General features: G+C 39.4%; 1 protein-coding gene across 1 annotated transcript in view; it reads right to left on the minus strand.

Moving 5' to 3' along the window:
* Positions 1–27,628, minus strand: part of uvrag (UV radiation resistance associated gene) — an 82,632-nt gene that overhangs the window by 6,211 nt on the left and 48,793 nt on the right. The window contains exons 13-14 of the mRNA XM_079448606.1: positions 26,201–26,276; positions 2,484–2,575 (exon numbers count right to left, since the gene is read on the minus strand). Coding sequence (XP_079304732.1) covers positions 2,484–2,575; positions 26,201–26,276 — 168 coding nt within the window. The remainder of the gene's footprint in view (positions 1–2,483; positions 2,576–26,200; positions 26,277–27,628) is intronic.

The following is a 27,628-nucleotide window of genomic DNA, read 5'->3' on the forward strand; positions in this document are numbered from 1 at the left end:
CATAAGATCAAGGATACGAAGGTTGGATCTCACTGTCAATCATCATCTGAATGGAAAAAGGCAGCAGGATTGTGAAAGCATCAGTCAGAGCTCTGATAAAAGCAGACTTTTTTTTTGACAGGACTCCGAGATTGAAATGCTCTCCAGTAGCCCAACTGCTAGAGCAATGTTCTAGCAGCATAGGGATTTTATTTTCTGATAGAATATAATATATATGGCCTAAAAGCACATAAAAGCATATGCCAAATACATAATTGTACACGAGTGCCAAAGCTGAGGTTTGCTATAGTACATTAAATATTTAAGATCATTTGGTTTCCAAGGGCAGTAAATGACAGCACACTGTGCTCTCAGTCAAACACTTCTTCCACTTTAAAAATCCATTCTCTCAAACTATGTGGGTTTTCCCCTCAATATCAGCGTAGAAGAGAATAAACGTGTATAGATTCTAGTAACCTCCTGTTACAATTATTAGTGGCTATTGTAATCATTCTAGTGTGTGTATTTCCAAAAGTTTACAAATCTGACAGAAAGCTAGTAAGAGGGATGGAATCGGGTAATTTTCCCATAAAAAAAAGATGACTCCACGGATAAACCTGCAGTTTAACATCCCGTTTGTAAATCTGCCTCTCTGTGTCCAGCAATCTGAGCCAACGAATCTGCAAAAGCATCAAATATTCATAACCCAGAGTTCAGAAATTGATTTGTTAGGCATGCAACACATGTGCAAAACTCCTCTAGATACACCAGGGGTTGGGAAATTACATTTATGTCCTGTCAACAATTATGACAAATGTTTACATATCAAACAATTTCATTAAGTCAGTCTCAAAAGTTCCTCGGGGGACGCACCATCTCCTGTTTCTTTCAGCGGCCCTTAAACACGCAAATAAACGTTCGCTGGGATTAAGGGTAAAAGAGATCGGCAAATTTTCTCAATATGTGTGAATAATCCTTGACCTAATTCTTCTGAACATCAGTCCTCCGCTGCTCCCCAAAGGATCTACGTAATTGGCAGCATACAGAATGTGAGCGATCTCTCCCATGATGCACCTGCTCTTTCCCAAACAGAGGTGGATGCTCTAACTCTTTTGCTATTTCCAGTCCTCCCTGTGCTTTTTTTGCGGTTTCTGTGTCCTTTTTTTCTCTGAGTTACTTGTGCATCTGCTCTGGTGAAGGGTTTTATGCACCCATCATTTTTAATCTGGCCTCTAACCCTGGAAATATTATCTAAACCCAGACCGTTTCGAGGAGTGGAGAAGAGAAATGAATGCAATGATAATATAAGCAGCAAGCTGGAAATCTAAATAATATATTTACTTCATATATCCGTTTTAGAAATTTGGAAGTTGTGGCTTTTAGCAACTTGTTACTGTAGCAACCGCCGTTTTTAGGTCACAATAAGGCTTTAAAAAAATCACAAGCGGGTTATAATTGGTGTCTTTTATTTCATTTTTTGCATCTGGGTAATGTACTTTTTGGTACAAAATTGAGCAAAATGTTTTTATAAATGTACCATAAATTAGATACAATTCATTGAACACCCATACACATATCCATCTGCATCACTGAGATGACGGTTGAGAACTTCTAGTCTAGACCTTACATGTGATGCATGGGGTCGAGTTAGCAGACGGCCACACTGTAAAATGTAACTTGAGTCTCAGAGGCCCTCAATGTGCTGGATGTTATCATTTATGGCCGCAGGGCAGTGTGATGAAGATGTATATGGAATGTTCAGTGTTTGTGTGTTTGGTCTGGCTGCTCCCGTCCGGGAGAAACGGAAACGCTCTTTCACGGTTCCAAGCGAACCATCGAGTCAACACGACCGCTGTATCCCTGCCGACACCCCGCAGGTCCGTTTCTCTGGACTTACACTTCCTCCTCTACTTCCTGCCACTCTTTACGCTACAGGAGGTCAAAAGGTCACGCTTTCATCTGTTCCATCTTAAGCAATTCAATAATCCATTGAACGCAAGTAAGAAGGGAAAGACACTGAACCGTTTTACTCAACCTGGCCTTCTTCCTTTCAAAACACAGATTATTAAATTAACGTTCACAACATAGATGGTTCGCCTATCACTGAACCAAGAAAGAGCTGCAAAGATCAAAAGAAGGTTCTTTAACAGCATGCACAATTCTTTATAAAAAATGTTTTAAAGATTTTTAGAATTAATGAGACTATTTTGCTGTATCCTAAAGCTTGGTAAGCGACTACACCTGCAGAACACAAAAGAAGATATTTAGAATGATGTTGGGAACCAAACAACTGCGGTACCCATTGACTTGCATTGGTTTTGTGTCCATCGTTAAAAGTGAATGGGCACTGCCACTCTTCAGTTACCAACATTCTTCAAAATATCTTCCTTTTGCAGGTTTTTGGGTGAACTTTCATTTGAACAAGAAAGGCAATTTGTCTCAGAGACACGCAAAATGCCAGAACAAAAATTCGGAATATTCTATAAAACCAAAAACATTCTTACCATTGCACAAGAAGTCCATGCTCCAAAAAGTTCTTCAAGTTGGGTAAAGTCTGACGGAGGTCCGGTGTGGAGAGTCCATGCTGATACCTCAACTGCAGAATGAGAAACACAGAGGAAATGCATTTATAAGAGCAATCACCACCGGTCTGATCTATGACTACACAATCACCATGGCATCGTGCCATCAGTTTGTACAGCAGGTTAATTCATTACCCCGCAGGTGCACTTACATAAACACAGAAATGTCTTCAGACTGCAGATGGTTAAGCTATTGAGTCTACTAGAACTACAGGACCATTGACAGCAGACATAAACCAGCCCCACGCCACTAGTTTGCTTACGTTTCAGATTAATATTTTATAACGATGGGAAAGCAAAAATTTTCATATCATTTTTCAGCCTCAATGTTGCAAAGCTGTGTTTGTGATAACCAGATACAACTCTGTCATGTGTGGATAACTCCACTTGATGTAATCTGTGACCATCAGGCATAGTAAAAGACGTCTGACACACTGCAGGTTTCAAACGCCAGTGCAGTTTTTTGACTTCTTTTTAAGGAGAAATGGGGGGCTGAAGAGGTAGGGTGGGAGAGGGCTTGTCTCCAAGAAAATATGAGGGAGACAGATCTACATGATGGAAGGTCCAACAAGCTTGAATGTTTTATTTCCCCTCTTGTACAATCACTCAGTCCAACACATTAGCCATCAATGCTCTCTGGCAAGCTGACGCCAACACACACCTACAATAATACAGTGTGAGTGTGTACTGCAATGAGGAGGAAGGGAGAACAAGAGCAAGAGCAAGATAAGAAAAAGTAAAAATGAGAGAGAAAAATGGCACACATCTGGAACGAATAAAAAGGGAAAAAAGCATGAAAATCTTCTGAAAGAGCAACAATCTCTCGTTCTATTAAAAGAGTACATCTGAACCAAGGCAAGAACACCACAACTCTTTCCGTCAATGACAGAAGTCAAGGTCCAAGCATGTGAACCAAAAGTGAAAATCAAACCTACAACATATTAAAGTGACTAATCTTTAAAAAAATCGCCCCCTTTAGGCCCAGGAGTGAAACACAACAATAATACGTGTTTTCATTGAAAAGCCAAGTGCACAAGGTCTCAAGTGCAACTAATGCATCAGGGCACTCCCTGACATACATCTGGTCTATCGGGCCGCATGGCAATACCCTTCGCACGTCCAAATCCATCACGGTATAATCACTGTGACAGACGATCTGCATGTGATTTCAATTACAACTGACACCGCTGCCACTGTGACACTTTCACAGGCCAAGAATTCAATATCACTAATCTTGAGAATACCATGGCGGACAGAGGCGGAGAGAAAGTATGGAAAAAAATGTGATAACTAACAACAAAACGGCGTGAAATACCATCAGAACAGGCTTCAGGTTGAGGAGTTACAGTTAAGGAGGACTATTTATTTCTCAATATTGTGCATTTCATTTTCCAAGAGCCTTCGGACAACCTGTAAAACTGAGCAAAGCAGGACATTCCGCACACGCGCACTCAAAAACAAATGTGGGTTATGCAGATCCTAAAGGGAGCAAGTGAAATACTGCCTACATCTTCTGGGGTCCATTCCAATCCGACAGAATTGACCTATAAGCCCGGTGAATATATTTTATTCTGTTGCAAATTACATTTTATTTAGTGTATATGACAAGACTGTTCCCTTAAGTTGGAATTAAAACAACACAAGTCTAATGTTATGTCTTAATTTGAAACGTGTATGTACTGTGTGTTTCCTTCTAGCAGTCACTGGTCCAAGTCTCTACTGGCGATGAAACATTCCAAATCCATGAAGAACTAACATCTCATTTATTCATGGATAAAACTACGGCTCTGGCTTTTACCAGATGACCACGTGCAGGGATCTGCATGCGGACCGAAAGGAAAAGGTCTTCAGAATTGTGCCAACAGCAACACCATTCCATTCAGGAATCAGAATGGGCGGTACCACTTCATCCTGGCCGACTGCCTAAAACCATGTTTGTTCAGTGTTTCTCTGACACAGATACTGATTAGATTAAAGCCAAAAGTCAGTGAGATTTTCCAGAAAATGAAGTAGGACGGACACGGCTGAGGAGCCAAACACACAATCTGACCCCTCTTGTAAAGCATCAAGTCTGTACGGAGATTTTTATGAACCGTCGCTAATGTTGGGAAACGGGCTTTTCGATCTGTATATGATCATTAGCAGGTCTATGATGAGGTTCCCCGATGAGCGGTCTACAGTTTTATTCCAAAACCCAGTAAGTTGCCTACTGAGCAGCCTACTTGGAGTATTGTAAGAGTCATAAAAAATAATACTGTAAAGGCCTGTTCACACCAAGAATGTTAATAGTATTACAGGCCACACCAATGGATGATAATGTTATGTTTATTCTAAGCTCACAAGCTACAGTTTCACATTTTTAATGCGCGCTTCAAACGGATTTCGATTGACTGGAAAAAAATCCTTTAAAAGTGATGCCAAAACGAATTTCTCTGCATAATTATTGTTATAAAATTGTGGCGTAGACTTTTATTCTCGAAAATGTAGAAAGTGTTTAAAACTTTATTTTAACAGTTATGTGCGTTGTTTCGTTCTTGGTTTAAGGGGCCTTGCGTGACTGATCTTGAATGCTTAACAACTTCGCATGGCACTTGACCTGGTGTTGATAGAATGGTGTTGCTAAGCTAACAATGCAATACTCAATAAATAACTTCTTCTAAAATAAATCATTTTACAAAAGCCCTCCTGTCAGAAGCATGCCAATTGCCAACAATACCTTTGCCTCTGTAGGTAGCAACACAAAGTTTTAAAACGGAGCATGTGTGTGTGTTCTTCTTGAGTTTGTCATTTTCTTCAAAATGCAGAACTGAAGAGCAGCCAAGTGTGCTGATATGCAACCTGATAGGAAGCACAAGGAAAAGCAAAACGATTACATCATCGCATCCAACAGGGCACAAACCCAATTGTTTAGTGTGTGTGTGCGCTTATTGTGTAGCTTTTTATTCCTCCCCGGTAGAGTGTTCCCCTCATCTGCACGCCAACCCTTCTCATATCACATTAAAACCAAATCCCTTTGTATAAATGAATACACAAACATGTAAACAAGAACCAGGAATGATGTATTTACACCCTAAAACACACACACACATCCTTTTGTACCAGGTCATTAATTCAACAAGTAGTCATTAATAATCGCCCACCCTCTCCCTGGGGCAGCTTGCCCTACAAAGAAAGGCATTATAGAAGGAAATCTGCTCCTGCAATCTAGCAAGTCAAAGGCATTTGCCATGCACATTTCATTTAATTACTGCCTTTGTTCATCCTTAAAGTTTTTGCTACATGTGTTCAAGAGCGCCGCACATCTGGCCTGTGAGCCCTCCGCTGGCGTGCTGTTTGACGGAGGTATGCATGCTCCTTTTCCCCTGTGTGCTTTGCATTAGGCCGTACCTCGAGTAGCCACGTTTGTGAATTGCTTTTGGGAGAGAATGCCGGGACGGATTATAGCATAAACCTGTACATCAAGCATTCGAAAGCAAACAACTACCTTTTTTCCTCCTCATGCTCTTAGATAAATAAATATGCAGGCTACAGGAAATGCGCAGTCGGTGCAGACAGACAGTGGGGCGTATCAGGGTGCTGCGGTGAACGGTGCGTCAGTCTTAATTAAAAGCGACAACCTGATGCGCTGACAGACTAAAGCAACAAATAGCGGCGGGTGGTACAGGGCTCTCACAAATAGATTCAGAAACTGCAGAATGAAAAAACATGACCCTATTTAGTTTCTCAAATTGCATAGAGCTGTAAATCAAAGATAAAAGAAAAGGTATTCAAATCTCTTCTTTGTTCCCGCCCCTCTGGTTCTCTCGGTTGTTGTTGTTTGCCTCTGGTCTTCTATTTGTCCTTAATGGTAATATTAGGTTCGGGAAACCTGAGGAAAACGAAAGGGGGGGCGGCTACATCCGTCTGAAAATGATACAGGCCGGGGACACTCCTCTGAGATCATTCCGGTGTCTCCCTTCTGTGACCCACGTGCTCCAGACGTGCACATTATCCAGATTCGACACAACTGGGGTTCTAGAATTTCCGCCGTGGATGAGAGCTGCGACAGACATGAAATCTCCAGATTGGCTCTGGATAAAAGACAGGTGGTGCTTCGACTGCAGGTTTGAAAAGGTGCATCTGATACGGCAGTGAAAGAACGTTTGCCATGCGCCTTGATGTCACGGTAACACGAGAAGCTCTGGAATCACTTAGGTCACGACTAACTGGAGTTCAAACATGCTGGTCAAATTTAATGGCATGCCAAGGTAGGAACTAAAACAATTTGACATGCCAAAACACTGCTTTTGTATTTGTGCATTAGAACTATAGAAAAAAATGGTCTTTGCTTGAGATTTACTCGGCACATATAAAGGCAGAAATTTTTTATTTGAGTTCTTCTGGTTATTCTGTAAAAATAATGCTCTTATAAAATAGCCTTAAAAAAGGCAGTAAAAGAGGGGAGGGGTAAAATATTTATGATAAAAATTGTCCAAACACTAAACTTTTAAACACAAAATTATTTGTCAAAAAGTCAAACTATAGCCAATGAGCAATTATGGGTTATATTCTAATATAGAAAAAATCTCAAGGGGAAAAAAAACACATCAACCTCAATTTTAGCTGTTAAAAATATTTTTGACATGTCCTTCTCCTTGGCTATAAACTTTAATAAACGTTTCATGTGTTATATATTTTGGAAAATAAATAAATATTTGAAAAAAAGTCAAGATGTCAACTGTCCAAAGTTGAACATCACTTTTGGCCACCATTGCATATACAAAAATGCACATAATTGGACAAAACACAAAGATAACACAGCTGAGACACCTTCCAGTCATGTATATCTCAGCTGTGTTATATTTCTTTCATCACAGTCTGCATTAAAATGAACATTTTATTCTGTTGTCACCCTGTTGCATTTTCCCACTCCTGTCAAAGTCAATTTTCTTCCATTCTTATGGCATGCAGAAGTTCTCATTATCTAAGACAAATTGAAACTGACACAGGATATGAAGGCTGCCTCCCAAATGAAACCTCTTTATGCCGTCAGGGGTCATACCGACGAGTGTTTTGTCATCGAAAAAGTCACAACAGTTCAATGCAAAGGAATTTCCAGAATCTCCTGACAAACCGGTGCAGCAGAGGAGACGGAAATCCGTGAGGCCATAACTTTTCATCAGCAGAGCAATTTTACTTTGCCGAGTTCTCTGATCCAAACTCCAGAGATCTCTGAAAGTCTGACCCACACAGACAGCCACTGTGGTAATTCACAATAAAAAAATGAATCCTTTAGGTAAAGCTGAGGATGTTCCCCTCTTGCCCTCGTAAAAAAAAAAAATAGTCGTGGGGAATGTTTTGCCGAGTTCTTGCCTTCCCAAGGGGAGGCAATCAGGGGCCCCGGATGGTCCCCTATTAGTCTGCTTTGGAGGGGCCAGCACAGGTGCTGCCCTTATGTTACCCACCCCGTCAGAGCTACATAGGGAGCAAAACAGAAAAGCATACTTCTCTTAAACTGGCTTTCGATAATAAATACTGCATTGAATTATACATTTTTATACAGCCAGGCCAGAGCCTTGGTTGTGGAGAAGATCCAGAATTATGAAAGGTTTTATAAATGCAAAGAACAGTCTTGTGTCAAATGCAAGGTATACAAAATGCAATCTCATTTGAGGACTTAAAAAGGTAATATCTTGCAACCCTGCTTTAACCTTGAAAACGTCGACTACTTACATCAGGGTCATTCTTTGTAAATTAATAGATGAAGGAAGAAATGTTTGACAAGGCTTGGCTCCGATCACTTGCTTATACCCACTTTGAACCTGAATTTAAGAAGGCTTCATAAAAGACAGGCCTTCATTGCATTGGCCAAATGCCTGTATATCTCCTTGCGATGACAGTTCGCATGCACAACTGGTCTACATCTTTGACTGATAAGCCATTCCATAATATATCTCAATCATTATCTCACTTTTCCTGGATTCTTACCAGTTTTGCCAAAACATGCATTTATTAGCTAACAGCGCTAATACCTAAGACATGCCAAATGTGTGACTACAGAACTAAAGGCAAAATTGCCAGAAGTTTAAGAGCAAGGTCTTTGACACCATGAACTGAACACCTCTTCGCTTCAAGGTCAGACAAATTTTGATATTTGCTTTCAATACAACAAAAAGGAAACTGAAAGCGCTCTCTAAGCTCTCCGTGTTGTGCTCAAGTGCAAAAATATGCACCTGAAGTGTTACCAAATGTCTAAAATTTGAAATAAATGTTCAGGCTTGGTCACTTTTTGGTTTAACGTTAAGCTTGGAAAAAAAATCAGGCTTATGGAAACCACAATGTCTGCTTGAAAACAAATGCTTTGGTTGACTGGCCGCTCAGACTGCGACTAACAAAATTAGCCATGAAAACTCCCAATGGTCTGTGGCCATGAAGATGCCTCACGGCCATCCTCCTTTTAGATATCTCGCCAGTTTTTAAGCCAATAAACCTCTAGCATATCAGATTGCATTGTGCATAATGTTCCCTTTTTAATGGTTTTAAGGCATTTCAAATGCATAACTGGCATAACTCTATCACAGGTCTAAATAAAAACACAATACATTATGGCACAATAGTCTGTTAAATCTCATTGGTTGAGCATTTATTTTTGATGTCATTGCTGCTTGAAAAAGTTCACTCAGGTTTTAGCTTTCATAAATCCTCCTACATTTATTTCTATGTTAAAATTCAAACCTTGAATTTCGCCAGTTCTTTAGCAAGTTGCTAGTTAAAACAAAGCATGGGAATGTGCTCCCTTTTAGTCAACAAACGGCCCAAGTATATTTATTCATTAACATCTGCTGAGACATTTAAGCTAAAATAACTTGACTTTCAAACATACTGTTGACGGTTTAACCTCTCTGTCAAAAAATGACAATTTGAAACACCTCTTGAAAGCCTACAGAGGAAAAAGCCAACAAGCTTAAAGCGGCCCTGCAACGGTGTTTCATGCATTCTGACTTATTTACAATGTTAACCGTGCTGTCTTCTCATGCTTGACATGGTCAACTTGTCTAAAAAAAGAGTTGGACGTATGATGTAGTATTTCTGTGCTCGATACACTCCCCAAGTGTTCGTACAGGTTTAGGAAAGTTTTTTTCAAACATGAAAAATCGTTATGTAACAACTTTTCTTAGTCCCTTATTGGACAATTCTCCCGGAAAAGCATGCAAAGCACGCCCACTCATCAAACATGGAGAGCAGGAGTAGCAACATGCGCACAAGTCACTTTCACTTATGTGCAGGAGAGAGCGAGAGAGAGAGAGAGCATTATGTAACGCTGGATTTGGAGATCGTTTGAATCTGATAGATGGAGCAGCGTTCCCTGCCCTAAATGACGAAACTCTGTTATTGGTTGGCAATGTGTGCGCACAAACTTAAGTTCCGCCCCCACCCCATGCGTCGCATGTTTTAAAAAATAATCCTACAGCTGAATCTGTCTTTTATAAATGTGATCAAACGAAAGACTCTACTGATATTTGAAGAGTACGATACTATTCTGTAAGTACTCAAGATTAACATGAGATATGCGGAAGCTCCATGTGTAATGGCCGCTTTAACTTAAAACATTGCAGACTCTGGTGTCAACCTCACAAGTATCATATGGACATGTTACAGATTTAATATATTTACATGATTAAGAGATAGTCTTACTGAGATGAATGGGAAATTTAATTTCGAGACTATTGTAACAAGAGCCTGCTGTGCTTTCAGGTCCTCGCCAATCCAACATGAGAATACTATTGGGCTTCATGCGGCATACAAGAAGTATTCACACCACAAAACATGCATCAAACGATTAGACTAAGACTGACAAGGAATTCTTGTGACACTACGAGCATCAAAGCCAAAGCATCATTTGAGATGTGTGAATATATTGCGTTCTTTGTGAGATGACAATAATTGATTGACTGATAAAGCCTTTGCTATGTGACCTTTTACTGTACATGTATTTGAGGGTTTAGATGTCTGGTAACATTCTGTACTGTACAGTTACATTCCACAGACTAGGCATCTAACATTGTCTAACATTCAACTAATAATGGAAAATTAAGTCAGAATCAAAGCAAGAGAACAAAAGCTCTGACAAGTTATTTTTTTGGGGCATTATTATTAATATTAGTTTTTTTTATAATTTTAGTTTTGAAATAATAAAACTAAGTGTGGAACAGTCTATCCATTGAACTCTGTCGAAAAGACGGTTTTCAATAATAAGAGAAGTGGTGAGTCAAAAGATATAATAGCAAACCAATAGGCTGTCCGGTTTAATATAAAGCACATTTGGTGCGCATTATTCACATATGGAGATTTAATGATGACTAGATGCTAAAATGTAAATTTTTAGTGCCAACATAACCAAATGTCTTCCTTTCAACTTTTCATAACATTTTAAAGCGTAATGTCATGTACCACCTTCAGCACTGTGTTTCAGATGCTTGTTCGTGTCAAATCCACAGTCTTATTAAAAAGATATTAGTCATTTCTTGTTTTTTATCAATAACTCTCACTATGAGTCTAAATGTCACATGCTTATGACGTCACAAACACCAAATTTCTTCACTACGCTTATGACGAATGACACATTCAGTATTTTACATCACTTTTAAATCCTCATCTAGTACTACTTAGTCTTGTCTAGACTGCTAGTTCCTGTCAGAACAGTTGCCCTGTAAGGGGGTCCCAGGACCATCACTGGAGTCATAAACTTAAATCGTCAGTAAGGTCAGCCCATGTTAACTCAAGACGGGGATACCCTAAACCAATACTGCACTGTGAGAGGTCAGAGTAGCCTGTTAACACCGTAGTGACAAACAAGGACACCCATTCATCCTATAAAGTTGGGACCCGAGGGCCAAAACACACACATTTGGAGCATTTACAACGCTTATTTACGTATTTACTTAGATCTGAAATACACAAACTGCTCAAGAAATGACAGTCTAGCAAACAGTTCCCTAAACATTTAGCTGAAACAGCAGTGCATTACAGTGGATTTACAGTATGGCCTACAAAGAACTAACAGGACCTGGCCTGTTAAATTCTACTTTTATATCCCAGTATGGAAAAAAATGGATCCTAGAAACCCACACAGAATAACAAAAAAACTTCATTTACAGCCCTCGTTTAAGTGCAAGTGCCAAATAAAACCATTAAAACATTATTTTCATTTCAGCGAAAATGTCTGGAGTGGACATATTCGTGCTTTATAATTTGAAATAGGACAGATTGAGGGTTCCTTTATTGGGCTTGTTATTCTGTGGCAGAGGAATAGTTCCATAAATGGCACAGGAAAACATGGCACGGAACAGCTGTGAAGACATTATGAATGGGGTAAGATGCCCAGCCCGACCCAGCCAAACACCACCACTCCTTATTGCAATAAACCCTCTATTCTCTTATTCTGTATAGGATCAATTGTGCTTTCCTATATTAACCTGCTTGAAAAGAGGAACTTTATAGCTGAGGATTCCATAAAAGCCTCTCAGCAAAGGTCAGAGGTCAAACACTGAATGGTACACATTCCTGTTCGTCTCTCTTAGTGACAAGATCTCCTGCTCAAAAGACGGGTGATACTTCTGTGGGACTCTGCAAACCTCACTTCGCAAGTGATGTGTAACGTCTGCCGCATAATTTATGGTAAAGTTATAAGTTGTTGGCAGGACACGAGACCTTATATAACCCCAACGAATCTAAGGACGTTAAGGCACTAAAAAAAGTCAAGAGACAGCTACAAAAAATTCCAAATTCAAGATAAGGGGAGTTTTACGACAAACACTTGAAACCGGAAATTCCGAAGCATTCTTAACATAATTGTTAATAACAGTTAGATAGCAAGCTTTATCCTGAAATTACAGTTTGGGCTAAAGGGTGCTGACAACCTCCTCTGTTGACATGATGAAAGATCTGTTTTTTGCCCTTTCTGTTGTTGTTGTTTTTATGAGTTTAACACCTGTCAGTGAGTTCTTCGACACGGTTTCTGGCACAGGGCTCGGCGAGACGTCTCTCAACGCAAATCTGTCACTCTTTACCGCCTTCAGTCAAAACAAGCAAGAATCTCCGTATGAATTGCAGCCCTTTATGATTGCCGTCTAATCACTGTTTTATTGCTGACTGGCCTTTTGTTTGCTGTATAAAAAAACACTATAAATAAACAAAAGATCTGTATACGAGCATGTCCCCAAAAGCTCAAAATAAAGGAAAGACTTATTTTAATGCCAATTTATATAAGACCGTATTGTTTCCGTCCTTCCAAAACATCAGGTGTCCAAATTCACAGGATCTCAGGAAATGGAAAAACAATATACTTTTTAAATAAATAAATACAGAGTTGTTTACATTGACAAGCACTTTTTAATACTTTTTATTAGTTAGATATAACAGTGACGGAAAAATAAAGGGTGACTAATAATAATGAAAACCACACAATATGGAGGTTTCAGGACAGCAGTTATATAAGGTGAACATAATTACAATAAATGATAGAGAATTTGCTTTAGCAATACTCAAGTCAATGGTCTGGAAACACGATATCTGTATGAAATCTATGTAGAAATATGAGCGTACAGTGTATGTGTATGAACTGTGCCATATTAAGCATTTGCAGACTTTCCTAAGCCAACAGTGAGATAAGGCAATGTTGATACCCTCAAGTATCAGAGGCAGGAGATTGTAGTCTGCACAGTACAAAGTCCGCATTATACCACTGAAAGAACAAGAATAAACTAAAATCAGACACAGGAACAAATACCAAACCAAATGTTTTTACAAGGAGAAACGCAGCCTGTCTAGCATTTCTGAGCTTATGGAGAACATATCTGACTACTGAAATTTCCATCCATACGCACATGTTAAAGTATATTAGTTACATGCAATGCTGGGGGAGCTGAGAAACTCAAGCAAGCTGCATTGAGCATTGAATTACGCAGACTTATCTCTCTTGCCTTTCGTGTTGAGAATTTGCGATTTCAAAAAGAAAACACTCCCTGGATTTGTCCAGCTGAGGTATGGCGTAATCTTTGGAGATAAAATGATTTGTTTTGCTTTTGTGAAACTAAAAAAGTGCCGGTTACGCGTGAACAAAAGTAAGAATTAACAAAGGGTTGTTGATAAGCGTTTTTAAAATCTTATTTGTGCAATACTTCAGCTGGAATCTTCAAGGGATCTCATATTGTTCTTATCACATCTAAAGACAAATGTGAAAAGGTTGACAATGAAATTATGAAATAACCAGATTGGATCTGTTCCATAGTGGACCACAATCCAAACATGAGTTCACAGAATCTGGGTCATCTAGAAAAAAAACAGCAAACCTACAGTACACCATTGACTTTTCAGATTTGATTAAGTCGTCTCACTCCCATTATTTGAACATTTCCCTCCCTTACGTTTGGCTCGCATCATAATCTCTTTTAAGAGATTAGTTAAAAGCTTGTACAGGTTAACATTAAATACAAAGTAAAGTACACCTGCCTAAAACCCAATGATCTTCCAATACTCTCACTAATCCCTGAGAGCTGATATCAGCTATCCTAATGCCACTGCTTTGAATGCTACCACAAACTACATGTTGGCATTTTCATGGGCAGCGCTAGAGATGTCAGAAACCGAAAACAAAGTATCTATTCTCTCCCCTCCTGTAAAACAAGAAGAAATGTAAAAGTAGAAAGACCTTTTGACCAACTGCGTCCGAAACAGTCTCTGGCATTATTCTCGTCTTTGGCTTCCTCTTCAGAGAGCAATTTGAATTGAAACCCTATGAACATAGTAACCGACAAAAACTAAGACACCACCAACTGCTAAGTGCCAAATTATGAATAACCTCCTACAATTTTCCGTGTATGATGTCCATTCATCCAATCCCACAGCATGTTGTTTTAATGGTGAATTGGTTAACTGCCATTGGGTGAAACCAGATTTGGGCAACAGCTCTTTAACAGGTTCATGAGGATTTCTGTTAATATGTGCACATTCTTCACATTACAGGTCTCGCAATGAGGTCCTGGACGTCCACTTTACGCAAAAAAAAGACGACGATGTAGACGTAGGGATGCAAACTATGGATAACCAATATGACTGCCAAACATTTGTTACATGTTATTTGAAAAAATAAAAACCTGGAATTTGCCATAATAAAAAACAATGTGCAGAATGGCATCTGGCAAACAAAAATTTTTTTTAAAGTGTGAATTTATGAATGCATGCTCAACCTAAATCTGAAGTAAATGGCAGGACCAGATATCTGGACTAACTGCTGCTGATGGGAATTGTCCTGTTGGCAGGATGATCAAGGAGCTAACACACGCAACACTTGAGGGATGGAAAATGTGGAAATACTGAATAACAGGGTTTGGACAGAAAAGTGTGAAAGTAAATGGCAGGGATAGAGAAAGAGAGTGTGTGGGTGTGGGTGTGTGTGCGTGTAAGAAAAACACAAGAACACAGGATCTGCTAGAAGGAAAAAGTGTGAGGACAGGTGTTGAAAAGAGACCCTCTCATAAATTTCCTGTGGTTGTTCAGGAAGTGTTTTCGTCGCTATGGGCAAACACTGATAGTTTGGACTAGTGAGACAACAGAACGGTGGTCTGTTCGAGAGGTCAAGGATGCCTTGCAGGATACAACTTTGATGCTTTGCATTTGGAGCGTGGTAGTGAACTTTAAGGATATTGCCTGCCAATGGAAAGGTTATAGGTGAAGAACACAAGACGATATTTTGAACAATGTTGGTAACCGAACAACGGCGGTACCCATTCACTTTTATTCTATGGACACAAAACCAATGCAAGCCAATGGGTACAGCCTTTGTTCGGTTACCAGTATTCTTCCAAATATCTTCTCTTGTGTTCCGTGTTCTGTATGTACATTGTTAACCAAAAAGAGTTGCAGATCGCAGCTTTCTGTAAAAACATTGTATTTGTGGCTGCAACAAAAATGAAAGCATTAAATATTCTCAAATTCTGAAAATATTTTTATACCTGAATGGAAAAACTGAATCTGGAAATCCTTTGTTGCTATACACTTCATTATACCCTAAAGAATGCACTAAATATGGTTCTAATTGGTTCAAACACCAATTACTACTACATGGCATCTGGCATGTGACTTCTATAGAGAACACAACCAAGTGACATCAAACACCAATTAGTGGCGGTATAAAGGTGTCAGGCGGTCTGTACAGGTCTGCATGGCAGAGTCTCAAATTAAACCATTCCAGATTGTTAATCTTGAGTCGTGTTTATTTAACAGCCACTTTCACTGGCCAGTTAACTCTTTTTCATCAGCTGTGAAACCATTACAGGGGCCCTGGGAGAAGAGAGAAAGAAGTGGTAGAGCTCACCCCATCACCAAACACTTCATTACTAAAACCCCGAAGCTCACGGGGTGAAGCGCACGACTGACGGTTTTTAACGTTCGTGATTAATAACCGTTCCACTTCCAGAACGAGTAATATAGGCTGACAGGACGGATACAGGATCGAGATGATCCACATTAATGGAGTGATATTTTATAGGTCCCGAGAGAGCTTGGGAATTGTACAACACGTGACAAACAGGGCAAGCGTGAACGACAGAGAGATGGAAAGAGAGAGAAAATTAGATGGATAAATTATGATGAAAGGTGACGGACAGATTATAAGCAAGATCTTGTCCAAGAAACTTCTTCAAAGTAGTCCCAGCTCATCCGTTGTGCCCGAATGAGTTCGAAACGCCGCAGATCTGTGCTAATAAGATCCAGATGGATCAGAAACATCCAACGCAGGCCTGGAAACTACCAGAGCGTCAGGCTTTAATTCTTTTTTCTTATCCTTCTCTTTTTCAAATCTCCACCAGATGGAAGCAAGCGTCTCCTGTCTTTTTTGTGAGATGGTTTAACTTCATCAAGGGGAGAATTACCCAGCAGATGTGTGGAGTAACTTAACCGTGACACGTTAAAATAGCCCACAAAGCTTGGAGCGAATTAAGAACAACAACAAGCTTTCTTGCCTTGAACGCACAAACTCGACTGGCATTGGCAGCTGGGAAAGAAGAGAGCCGAACATTTGGCTTTCTAATGTCTCAACCAACTGATGTTTCATTTTGTAGTAACCATCGTAATGAAAATCCAGTGGCTTCAAAAATTCTCAGGAATTCCAAAGTAACGCTTCTATTAGGACGTGTTTTGTGATTTAGGCCTAAAAACATACAAACAACAAGTCCTCTAGTTAAACAAGCTCAATGCTACACAAACAAGCTTCAGAATCTCATAAGAACCAAAGAACCAAAGCTAAGGAACCAAAGTTTGTCAAATTTCATGTTCAAAACAGTAAACAGTAATTTTGAGGCAGCCAAGAAACACAGATTTTCTGTAAGGTTCACTGGGACATTCTTGGGTTCGGCTATTAAACAGACGGCCAACAATCGGCGCGTTTTCTTTGTTCAAGCGGCGTGATAACAGTGAGGTCTGAAAAATGGCAGCCAGCATTACATCACCACGTTGGCCTGATAAGACATCAACTCAAAACACTTGGAGAAAAACAGGAACTTCGTAAATCCTTCGCAGGCGTCATGACGAATTTTCATTTTCGGCCTGTTTCTTCGTTTTCCTGTAAACGTCAGCTAATATAAAAAGTCTATTCGAAAAATAACTATCTGAAGGGCTGCAGAGGTTATCGGTTGTAAAAAAGCTTTCGCATGAAAACTACAGAGGCCGGATTTTACAGCACACCAAACCAAATTTCCTTTAAAACAGCTGGAAGAAGTAGACTAGCTATTAAGTCATTGACAATGATGGTGCGGCAACTTCTTCTTGTGTTTGTAAGGAGATTTTTTCAGTTTTATTTGGTAAAGAGCTTGTCAGCAGAAATTAAGGGGGCTGGCAAGCATAGACGCAATTGCTTTAAAAGAACGCGTTATGTTAAAGTATTATATACTAAATGAAAGTCAATATCTTCAACAAAAACAGTTTACGCTCAAAAAAGCACAACAATATTAACAAACTTCTAGTTTTGTCAATGCTCTATAGCGTACAATGCACTTCTGGCTCATGTTCAGACAACTCCCTGAGCTCAGGGGAATCCCTCACGTGTTTGTATGCCCTCCCTTTTTTCCAGTAAACAAACAAATAAATACCCTAGAGACACATCGGCATCTGGCTGTGTTTGTGGGAATCCCTGGAGCGTGGGGACTACCTTTTTCTGGCACATATATATTTAGTGGCTTTCTCTCCCCTTTGCGGTACGAGGCGAACCCCTTGCTGCAGACCTGAAACCGTGGAAATTCAATTAAAGCCATTTAAGTGTTTCATAAAGCCATAGGAGGCTAGCCAGAGGTATGCATATAAAACCGGGAGCAAGTGAAGGTGGCAAGTGCTAACCGTCCGGCATTCTTTTCGCTTTCCTCCCCTATTTCTCCTGCTTCCCTGTCCTCGCTCCAAATTCTTAAATGGGTTTGCAGGAGCGCAACGATAGATTAAACAACAGCCAGATACTTGTCTAATGGTATATCATTGTTTTTGTGACTTACGCCTATCCAATGGACCAACACAGAAAGTCAGGGTCAATGTATAATTCAAACATGCCTATCCAGAATCCAGAGATTGAGGTTTTAGAAATTAGGATCTTTCAACAGTCTGCAGCTCATTCCAGAAGTGGAAAACTAGTTAGGACCAGTGCAAATTTAGGCTTCAATTGGATGTTGGGTGATAGATCGACATCCATTATGTGGGCAACTCCTTGTGGTGAAACGCTTAGTAATGTTTAGCGGTGCAATACAGATTTTATGAGAACTGGATGGCTTTCCCCAGAGGTTACCAGCACTGTCCACAGACCGATGTAGGTGCAACAGAAACAAGCTAAGAGGGGAAGTAAGACCACACAAAACTTAAGCTAGTGGGTGTAGTTAAAGAAAGGCAGGACACATAATGTTACCAGACAGACGTACAACCACAACGACATCTGCTGCAGGAGTTTAGAACCAGATTGCCAGGTTTAAATTAAGAGCCAGGGACATACCTTTTAACACCTCCAGAAATGGTACCCGATGCCTTAATTTAACAGTGTTCATCGATGCAGAAGCTGTGCCAAAAATCCAGTGTGTCATTGCAAAACATTATATAAGTCACATGTTTAAATTGTAAAAAAATATCTAAATGTTTTTTGCATGATAACAACATACATATTACAAAAGGACTAATATTGTTAACACGCACACATATTTAAATAAGACACAAAGAGAGACGGGGTCTTGCATCATTCCTAACTCATTATTCATAAATTCATACACTACTGAGTGTGCCTAAGTGGCCACATGCGTTTGGGGGCCACCGTATGCTGACTTCATTCAAATCCTATAAAACAAAAAAGGACAAACATGAACTTATAAAGCCCTTCCCCACAGGGAAAGCCTCCAGAGACATGTTGTAGGGGAAGGTTATATTCGAGAGGAAAGTCTAATAAAATAAGCTATTCTGCCAAAAGATCAGCCAGCAGATCTGGGATCATATATAAATCTATGAGAGAGAAGAAAGCTGAGATTCTCTGAGGAAATCTGAATCATGCATGCCTGAACAGAATATCACAGTCCTGAGGAGCAAACGGTCTCCAACAAACTCTGGACATAAGATGAGGACTTCCTGTGGTGAGGCAACACAGCTGTAGAAAAACACTACAGTAGTACTGGGCGCAGTGTCAGGAGTCTTCTCAATAATCGCTTTCTAAAGAATGCAAAGAGAGAACAAGGGAGAAAGATGGAGGGAGAGAAAGAGGGTTCTTGGGGAAATAAGGAGGAAGCAAAATGTACATAAGGAGGGAGAGTGAAAGAAAGAGAAGAGAGGTAAAGAAAGAAAGAGTGAGTGAGTGAGTAGGAAGGATGAAAGAAAGAAAGAAAGAATGAAAGAAAGGAAGGAAGGAAGGAAGGAAGGAAGGAAGGATGGACGGAATGGATGAGTTGTAACACACTTCCCAGGCCTGAAGAAGTTAAGACTATTAGGCCTGATGACTTTTGGAAAACGTCGAGTCTAGCCAAATAATCCAAAAGTATTTCTCAGAATTTCCACAATTTAGGTCAGGTGCAATTGAAAGACGATACACGTTCAGATCTAATCTCTTCATCTAGTCCACAAATCAGTTAATCCTTATTTTCCCCTCCCTTGTCCATAAATCATTTCAGAATAAGGAGACGGCAGCCGTCGGGCTTCATTCCCACACCTCTGTGAACATTAACTCAATTCAGTGGCCGTTATGCTAGTGCAGCCCACTTACGCCCTGCCAAAAGCAATTTCGTGCTTGAAACGTGACAAATAAAGCAGCTAAAGAAGCCATTTCTTTACAGTCAGGACACTATGCATATCCTTTATAAAATGGTACCTTAATGCTATTAAAATACAAACCACATTTTTAGGGATAGAAGGGGGAGAGACGAGACTTTGTTGAGAAAATTACATCGCTGGCCGTTTCATTTAAGCGGCGGTCATCTCTTTGTACATCTCAGTAACAACCAACATATGTTTCCTAAAGCATCTAAAGAGGATTTTACTTCACTCTATACAGTATGAAAACAAAAACGACCAACACAGTGAAGTGAACTTTCATAGTTCTCACAGATAGAAACAAGATTCATTATGCAGTTGACCAAAGCAAGCCTCCTTGAAATGGAAAGCGGATGCCGTCTTGGCTACAAACGAAAGAAATAGAGAGGTAGTTAAAGTGCAGATGAGTTCCAGGTTTTCTCATCGTCTCCAGTGATGTCGGTTTGGCGGCAAAACCAGGGTGGACAAGGGTTCAGGGATACGCAAACAAACACAACGTAACGCTGGTTTGGACGCACTCGCTGAGCCCAGTTTGTAAAGATGAGGCTTTTTATAGAGGGCCGACATAAAAAGGACTTCATTGTAAGAGGGAACGGCACATACGCAATACAGCGGCTTTTTCTGGAGGGCCCGCTTCACCACTATGGGCTGACTAACACACCGCAGGTCTGCTCCGAGCGGGCCGCTGGACGGTAAGGAAGGATTTTGGGATAACCTGGGAATAGTTCCTGCTAAAAACGCTCTTCTCTTGGGAGATGTCTTTCACACTCATCGACTCCCCCTTTTATTTACCTGTGTGATCTTAATTAAAGGGAGGGAAAGTAAATACGCACATGTGACCAGTCAGCCTTTTTTGAATCAATAGGCCACCTTCAATATAAGTGAACTGAGAGCTACATACATTATCAGATCAAAGGGGCTATTTTAAATGCGACTAAACAGGACGCAAAAACATAATCCTACATTTGCTTTTTTCCATATTCTCGCTTTCTTTGATTCATGTCGTGTTGATCTTTCTCATATATTTATATCAAATTCAATTTCATTTCTATAGTGCTTTTCACAATTTAGCATTGTTGCAATAAAGCAGCTTTCCATTTAGTAGTAACAAAATAAAAAAAATAATGAATTTATAGTTAAAACATAAATGACATTTTTCTCATTATGTTGTACTTTGACTACAAACAGACAAATTTAGTTTAGTCAGACTTTGCTATTCCGAGCGCTAGTACATTTTTATAGACCACTTTCTGTTCCAGTTTTTAAGCCTGCACATATGTTTCAACAAATACACAACATACAAAATACATTTATAACCACATTAAAATGTTAAGCGATTATCGTATGTAAGGTTAAAAACTTTATCTGTAAAATAATTGTCTGTAAGATTGTTATAAAACATGACTGAACTAATGAGAAATACATTCAATTAAAAGTGTTCAATAAATGGACGGGCATATCTGTAATTTCATCTAAATATTATAATTTACATCAGTTCTTTATAAAAACTAAATGTACGGTATTCAAAAAATGTATTAAATTAGCATAATTATTAGCAGAATTTTTATGTCAAATTTGGCAGTTGTAGAAATAGTATAAACTGCACATGTACAACTAAAGAAACCAGGGAATTTAAATACTAGTTTAAAACAAGTTCATGATGGTGAACAAAAAATAAGAATTGAGTAAATCAGTAATGGATGTCAACATAATCAAAATACCACCAGATAAACTGTAACAGCGAATTATTCTGGAACGTTCCTGCCTGCAAATTTAGAGGTTAAGCACACAGTCCGATGGAGGTAAATGCTTAATGTGATGTATGGAAATTCTTACTTGATATACACAAATGAAGCCACTTAGCCAAAGTGAATAATCTTATTGACATGCCTGTGTCAAACAAAAGCACCACTGTTGCCTTGCTAATTCTCTTATTAAAGAACACACTTGTACAGGATGTAAGCATGTAATAGTAGTAGTTAACTTTTCATAGCGGAACCTTTCTGCTAGTATGAATGAAAATGAGACAGAAGGGTACAGTGCATGTCCCCCTGTATAAATATCTCCTTTCACACTTCACAGGTTAATATGGTTTCTTTCCTACAAATGTCATGGTGGATAAAAGCAATGACAAAGGCCAAAAATCTCTCATCTGTTCATAACTGATTTTCATGGACACATGGGGTCCAATATTTTAAACATTTTTACTAAAAATGTTCGTCTAATACATGTATTATATATTATTATATCTATATATATATATATATATATCTTGGGTGATCACATCAGAAGTGGTCAGTGCTAAGTACAGATGTGATTCATTGCGTGAACTACCAACAATATTTCTCCCAGATTTCAAATAAAAATACTGTTTCTATTTGAATTAGGTTGCAGAAAATGAAAACTGCAGAAACGGGTCAAAATATCAGAAAAGATGCTCTTTGTTTTTTCAGACCTCAAATACTGCAAAGAAAGCAAGTTCATGTTCACATCTAAGCGATACAACAGTAATATTGGTAAATTAATTTAGGGATTTTTTTTTATTTTAATGTGTTCACCTGTATTTTTACCACAGCTTTCATTTATCGTGTCTTGCTGTCAGTCCTTAACATTGCTTTTGGATGCTGAGGTTTGATTTGTGAGATTCAACAGACACTGGACTTGAATGGCCACAATAAATCTAGAAATGCCGATTAAATGAAAATTGTAAGTGTCTCTTAATTTTTTCCACGACTGTATATCAATAAAAGTTGACATCTGGTGCATGTCCTTGTGAATATTCTTTCATATGATGGTCAAAGGACACTTAATATGTGCAATATGTAATGTACTTGACCACCAGTGATTGATTCACCCTGGAGAGATGTTAGTATAAAGTGTAAACAGGGCCATTGACGAAACCAAACTGAGAGATTACAAACACTGTCTTTTCTTTTCTCAACGAGAAAACGAAGTCCAAAGTCTTAAACAAATATGTCAAAAGTGTCCAAAGTCATCTTATCAAACGTACAATCCTGAGTGCAACAAGAAATGCGGATTAGCATTAGAAAGATAATATTTTGATCCGTCCGGGGCCAGTCATTCTGGGGTGTTGTTATTGCCAGGTTTTCCTGGCTTACTAAACATGGCACCAAGCTAGACCTACATCATTTCCGCTCCAAATTCCCCAATAATCTTGAAACCACTCTGTGTTTAAGTTCCAGCACAACCTCTTCCTGTCACATCCTCGCCAAATATGATAACTAGTGAGTTTAGCAACGGAGTGCTAATTCTTTTACAGTTTTGTTCTTCTGCACTTCTGCCCTCTAGGGGAACATGAACTATTTAGACACTCAAAGACATACTAACCAGATAATTCTGAAAGCTTGGAAGCTTTTCTAAACACTCACTGACCCAAACAATATCTCTTCTACATCACTAAACTAAGACTAGATGATCCACATGAGGAATATTATACAAACGCCGGAAAAGACTGTTTGTTGCGCTTCCAAAGAGCTCAGGACCTAAAACATAATGAGGATTAAAAGCCAAATTCATAATATCCCAGATGTTGTTGTGACAGAAGAAAGCGGCTATGAACTTGGCAGTGATGTTCTGAATTAAATCTACTCTTTTTATTTAACACAAATGGGTAAGAAGCAATTCTTTCTTTTTTCTTTCTTAATGGTAGATTTAATAACTTTCTCACAGAATATTGTTATTGAAAAGCATATACATTTTAGTGCGTAGCATAACTGTATACACGCACTGGGACATACTACCGCGAAACGGAAGTGGCCATGATGCCTAGATGACACTGTGATCATGAACTGTCCTGAACATCAAAATACAACTCTTAAAGGGATACTTCAGCCAAAAATGAAATTCTGTCATCATTTACTCACCATCCGAGTTCTGATCATCTGTATGAATTGCTGTTTTGGATTGATTGGATTCAATTTATTGTCATTACACACATTCAAGTACAGTGCAACGAAATTTATTTTTAGAAGAAGATAAAGCATAACATGGGGAAGGTGAGGAGAAAAACATGTACACAACACACCATAGACAAGACTTGCAACAGGGATAAGTAATCCAGTTCCGACAAGCAGCCATCTGATCCTGCTGCCATGGTGGCGCCGTATACAGACCCGCTTGTCAGGCTGGCGGGTCAAAGCGACGGAGGCTGGTGTTCTGATGAACGCAGGGAAAGATATTTGGAAGAATGCTTATAACCAGACAGATTTTGCACCTCATTGACTACCATAGTAAATAAATACAATCGTAGTCAAAAGTGCCCAAGAACTGTTTGCTGTCCAACATTCTTCAAAATGTCATCTTTTGTGTTCATCCAAACAAAGAAGTTTATACGGATTATAGTAAATGTAAATGATGACAGAATATTCATTTGGGTGAAGTATCCCTTAAAGTATGTATTATTTCATATGTTACATCTATTGTATACTTACATTTATTAATTTAGACAAGCATCCTTTATTTAATTGTATTAATTCAGTATAGCGTCACTAAACTCCGCCCTCCTGCCCTCTCAGCATACTACGAATTGTGCATAACAATCTATTTCCGAACACTATTTAGGACGAAGAGTATGCGAATTGGGACGAAGCTCAAATGCTTTAAAAAGGATGAGCCGTTGTTTACTTTTAAGAGCTAATGTAACAAACAGCAACAAAAACTACAAAGGCACAAATCCCTCACACACAAAAAAATTCACCAGGAAAACAAAATTATGTTTGCAGACAACAGACAACCGTTCGTGTTCTTTAATCTCCTGTTCCTAACTCATCTATCACGCGTGCCCATCAAAACTCAAACGGCCACCTGACATTCTTCTCCAGACCTCCTCCCTTCCTCCCATGACACGAGGACTAAATAAAAACAACATCCAGTCAGAGCGCCGCTTCAAAGCATTTAAAGCAGCCCCCCTCACTCTTGCCTGCCTGGATCGCTTTCAAACACAGCAAAGCACACAATTTAATAAAAGATAGACGTTTAATCTCCTCCATTCCTGAACAAGAGCGGCGCTGTGAAACTTGATCTACGCTTAGTCTCGGCACCCGGACATGGAGAGCTACCACGACTATGGCTAACGAACGGAATGCATTAAAGACCAAACGAAAGGTCTAACGAAAAACAAGTGACGGCAACAAAGGCCATGACAAATAAAAACAAAATAACAGAGAGGGTTGCTTGCTTGTCATTGGCAAATCATACTACCTAGGAGGCCAAATTTCAGGGGTCACGGGTTTGAGGGGAAGGAAGGAACGAAGGTTTCGTTTAGATGCAAATAATATTATGTAGTAAAATTGTTTAATATAAACAGAGAAAATAAAGGATTAGAAAGCGGTGTGTTAGCAAGGATTAGCAAGACAGGTTGGGTTTGAGTGGGTTTCTGAAAAAGGAAAATGCCACGTAAGTTGACTCAAAGGCAACGCGTCATGCATTCTCTGGACGGCTCTTCTCCCAAACTGGAACATGTGATTGTGGATCGGAGCGTTCGGAGACAGAGATTTCCGCAGGTGCTACACAGTGGCAAACGAAAAGGCCCTGAGCGGCATGTTAGCGGCATCAAGCGGTGAGGTTGCGAATTATAACGTATTTTCGAAACGGCTGCCGTAGAAACAAACTGGCGCATTCCATGCAAGGGGACTCAAGGTGCATGTAGATAGAAATAACTAATTCTGAGGTAATAAAAACATGACTTAATTATGTAAGGTCTTTATACACCTCTGAAGACATACTCAAATGTTTCAACATACCAACCAATCTCAAGGCCTCTGTTTGTGAGACTTCACAAATGATGAGTTTAAATTCATCACACTGAACCCGAACTCGCACTCAACTTATCCAGTAACATCTATTACCTCGCCCCACAGAGAAACTTTGACAAAGTTAATGAACATTCCTGGCAAAGGTGCAAAGCGCTCCATTCATTCAGATTAAGAGTACGTGAAATGGAAATGGCGGGCGACATGCGGTATGAAGAACAAGCGGCGGAGGCCATCTCACAGTTAGACTACAAATCGAGCAGTAGATCAAACATGACATTTATATAAGTATTCCCCTCGGAGCTGGCTAAGCTTACATATCACTCCATACCCTGCACTGCTATGTTTTTGTTCTTTAAACGTGCGGAGACGGCCCGGTTCGTCCGTTTTGCATTTTGATCTGTACGTTTCATCTCCTCCTTAGCTTGAGGAACAGCTGGAGTGCAGCAGGGCCTGAATTCCACTGTCAGCGGAGGGACATTAATCCTGCGCTTACTAGGGTAAGAATTTGAGCTGGAGAATTTGGTAACTTTATTAGTTAGTTACAGGACGTTTTTAGGGTCTTACCTGTGCAATGTTTTTGTTGATCAAGTAGACGCCGTATTCGAACTGGAATCGTTCTCCTCTGGGGTAAAGGGGGAACCTGCAAACAAGAGCAGCACATAGTCATCAAGAGAAAGGTCTCATGCTCACCTCTGAACCGTTACACATGGTTCCCATAACAAACGCAAAGCGAAGGACGTTTTTTTATGAGGTCGTAATCAGTTCATAACTTTGTGCAGAACAACCTCGCACAAAACAAGCTAAATGGCAGGTCATCTGTCAAACTGGACAAAGGGTTAAACCCAAAGTCCAAAGCCTGCAAGTAATAACTGTGTTTGCAAATGAACATTCGGGGGTCAAGATTTCTCAATGCATTCTGGGTATTAATGCTTCGTGAAGTTAACCCAGCAATGATGATGCCTCAACAGGACCTTTGTGATGCAAGACCTTTCTGCAGATGTTAGGAGACCGCCTAGAGCTCTGGAGGTCTGGTTCTGATCCATTTCCCAAATGCATGTCTGAAACACAATCTACTATCCATTAAAATTGGATCATTCCCGCCTGTTTCTTTTGGTCAGTTCTCATTTAAACTGTCGGTGTAATCATGATTCAGAAAAGGCCGAACGGCACACGATATCAGGGTCTAAACCAGAACAACGAACAGAAAAGATGTACAACAGATGAACACAATGTACTGTTAATGCAATTGTGAATGGTGCACATTGAAGTGTTTACGCAGAAGGACTTCGGAAAACATTTGATTGCAAAAATATTGTTGCGTTCCCTTAGAAACCTCGGATATCGAGATTTGCTGTTTTTCAGGAAATAGAAAAATCACTGTACTTGACACGGAGTTGAGAAGCACTTTTAATTGCTAAGACATTTGCTAAACCCAGCAACAAACATAAAGGGTAACTAATAATACTGATGTATGGCAAAAAATATTCCCGAAATATGGAAATACAAGGTTTTAGAAGGACAGCAATGCAAAATGAAAGCATCCTAATTAGATCAATGGATCCACTAATAATTGATAAGTCATCAATCCATATTTGCTCAATAAGTCAATACACAGTCAACATGTAATGTCAAAGAAAAATGCTTCCAATTATTACTGCAACAGTGCATAACCAAAAATATTGATATATATCAATATGCACGTGCGAATGATTTACAATCACACTCTCAGATTTGTTTTTATGTAACTTGTCCTTTTCAGTTATGTATTTCGTAATTGCAATAGATTTTTCTAAAATTATTCAACAAATAACATTTTTCTTGCATCCCAAATAAATGTTCAAGGGAAATCAGGGTAAAAAAAACTGTTGATTTAAGCTGCAAGGTGGACCGGTCTTCACATCAAAGTCTTACTGTGTAGGGCTAAGTACAAGATTACAGGTTTCAAAACAGGCCGACTGAACATAAAATCCCAGTCATTTTATTGGAGAACAT

This window comes from Barbatula barbatula, assembly GCF_947034865.1.
Source record: "Barbatula barbatula genome assembly, chromosome: 24".
Lineage (NCBI taxonomy): Eukaryota > Metazoa > Chordata > Actinopteri > Cypriniformes > Nemacheilidae > Barbatula > Barbatula barbatula.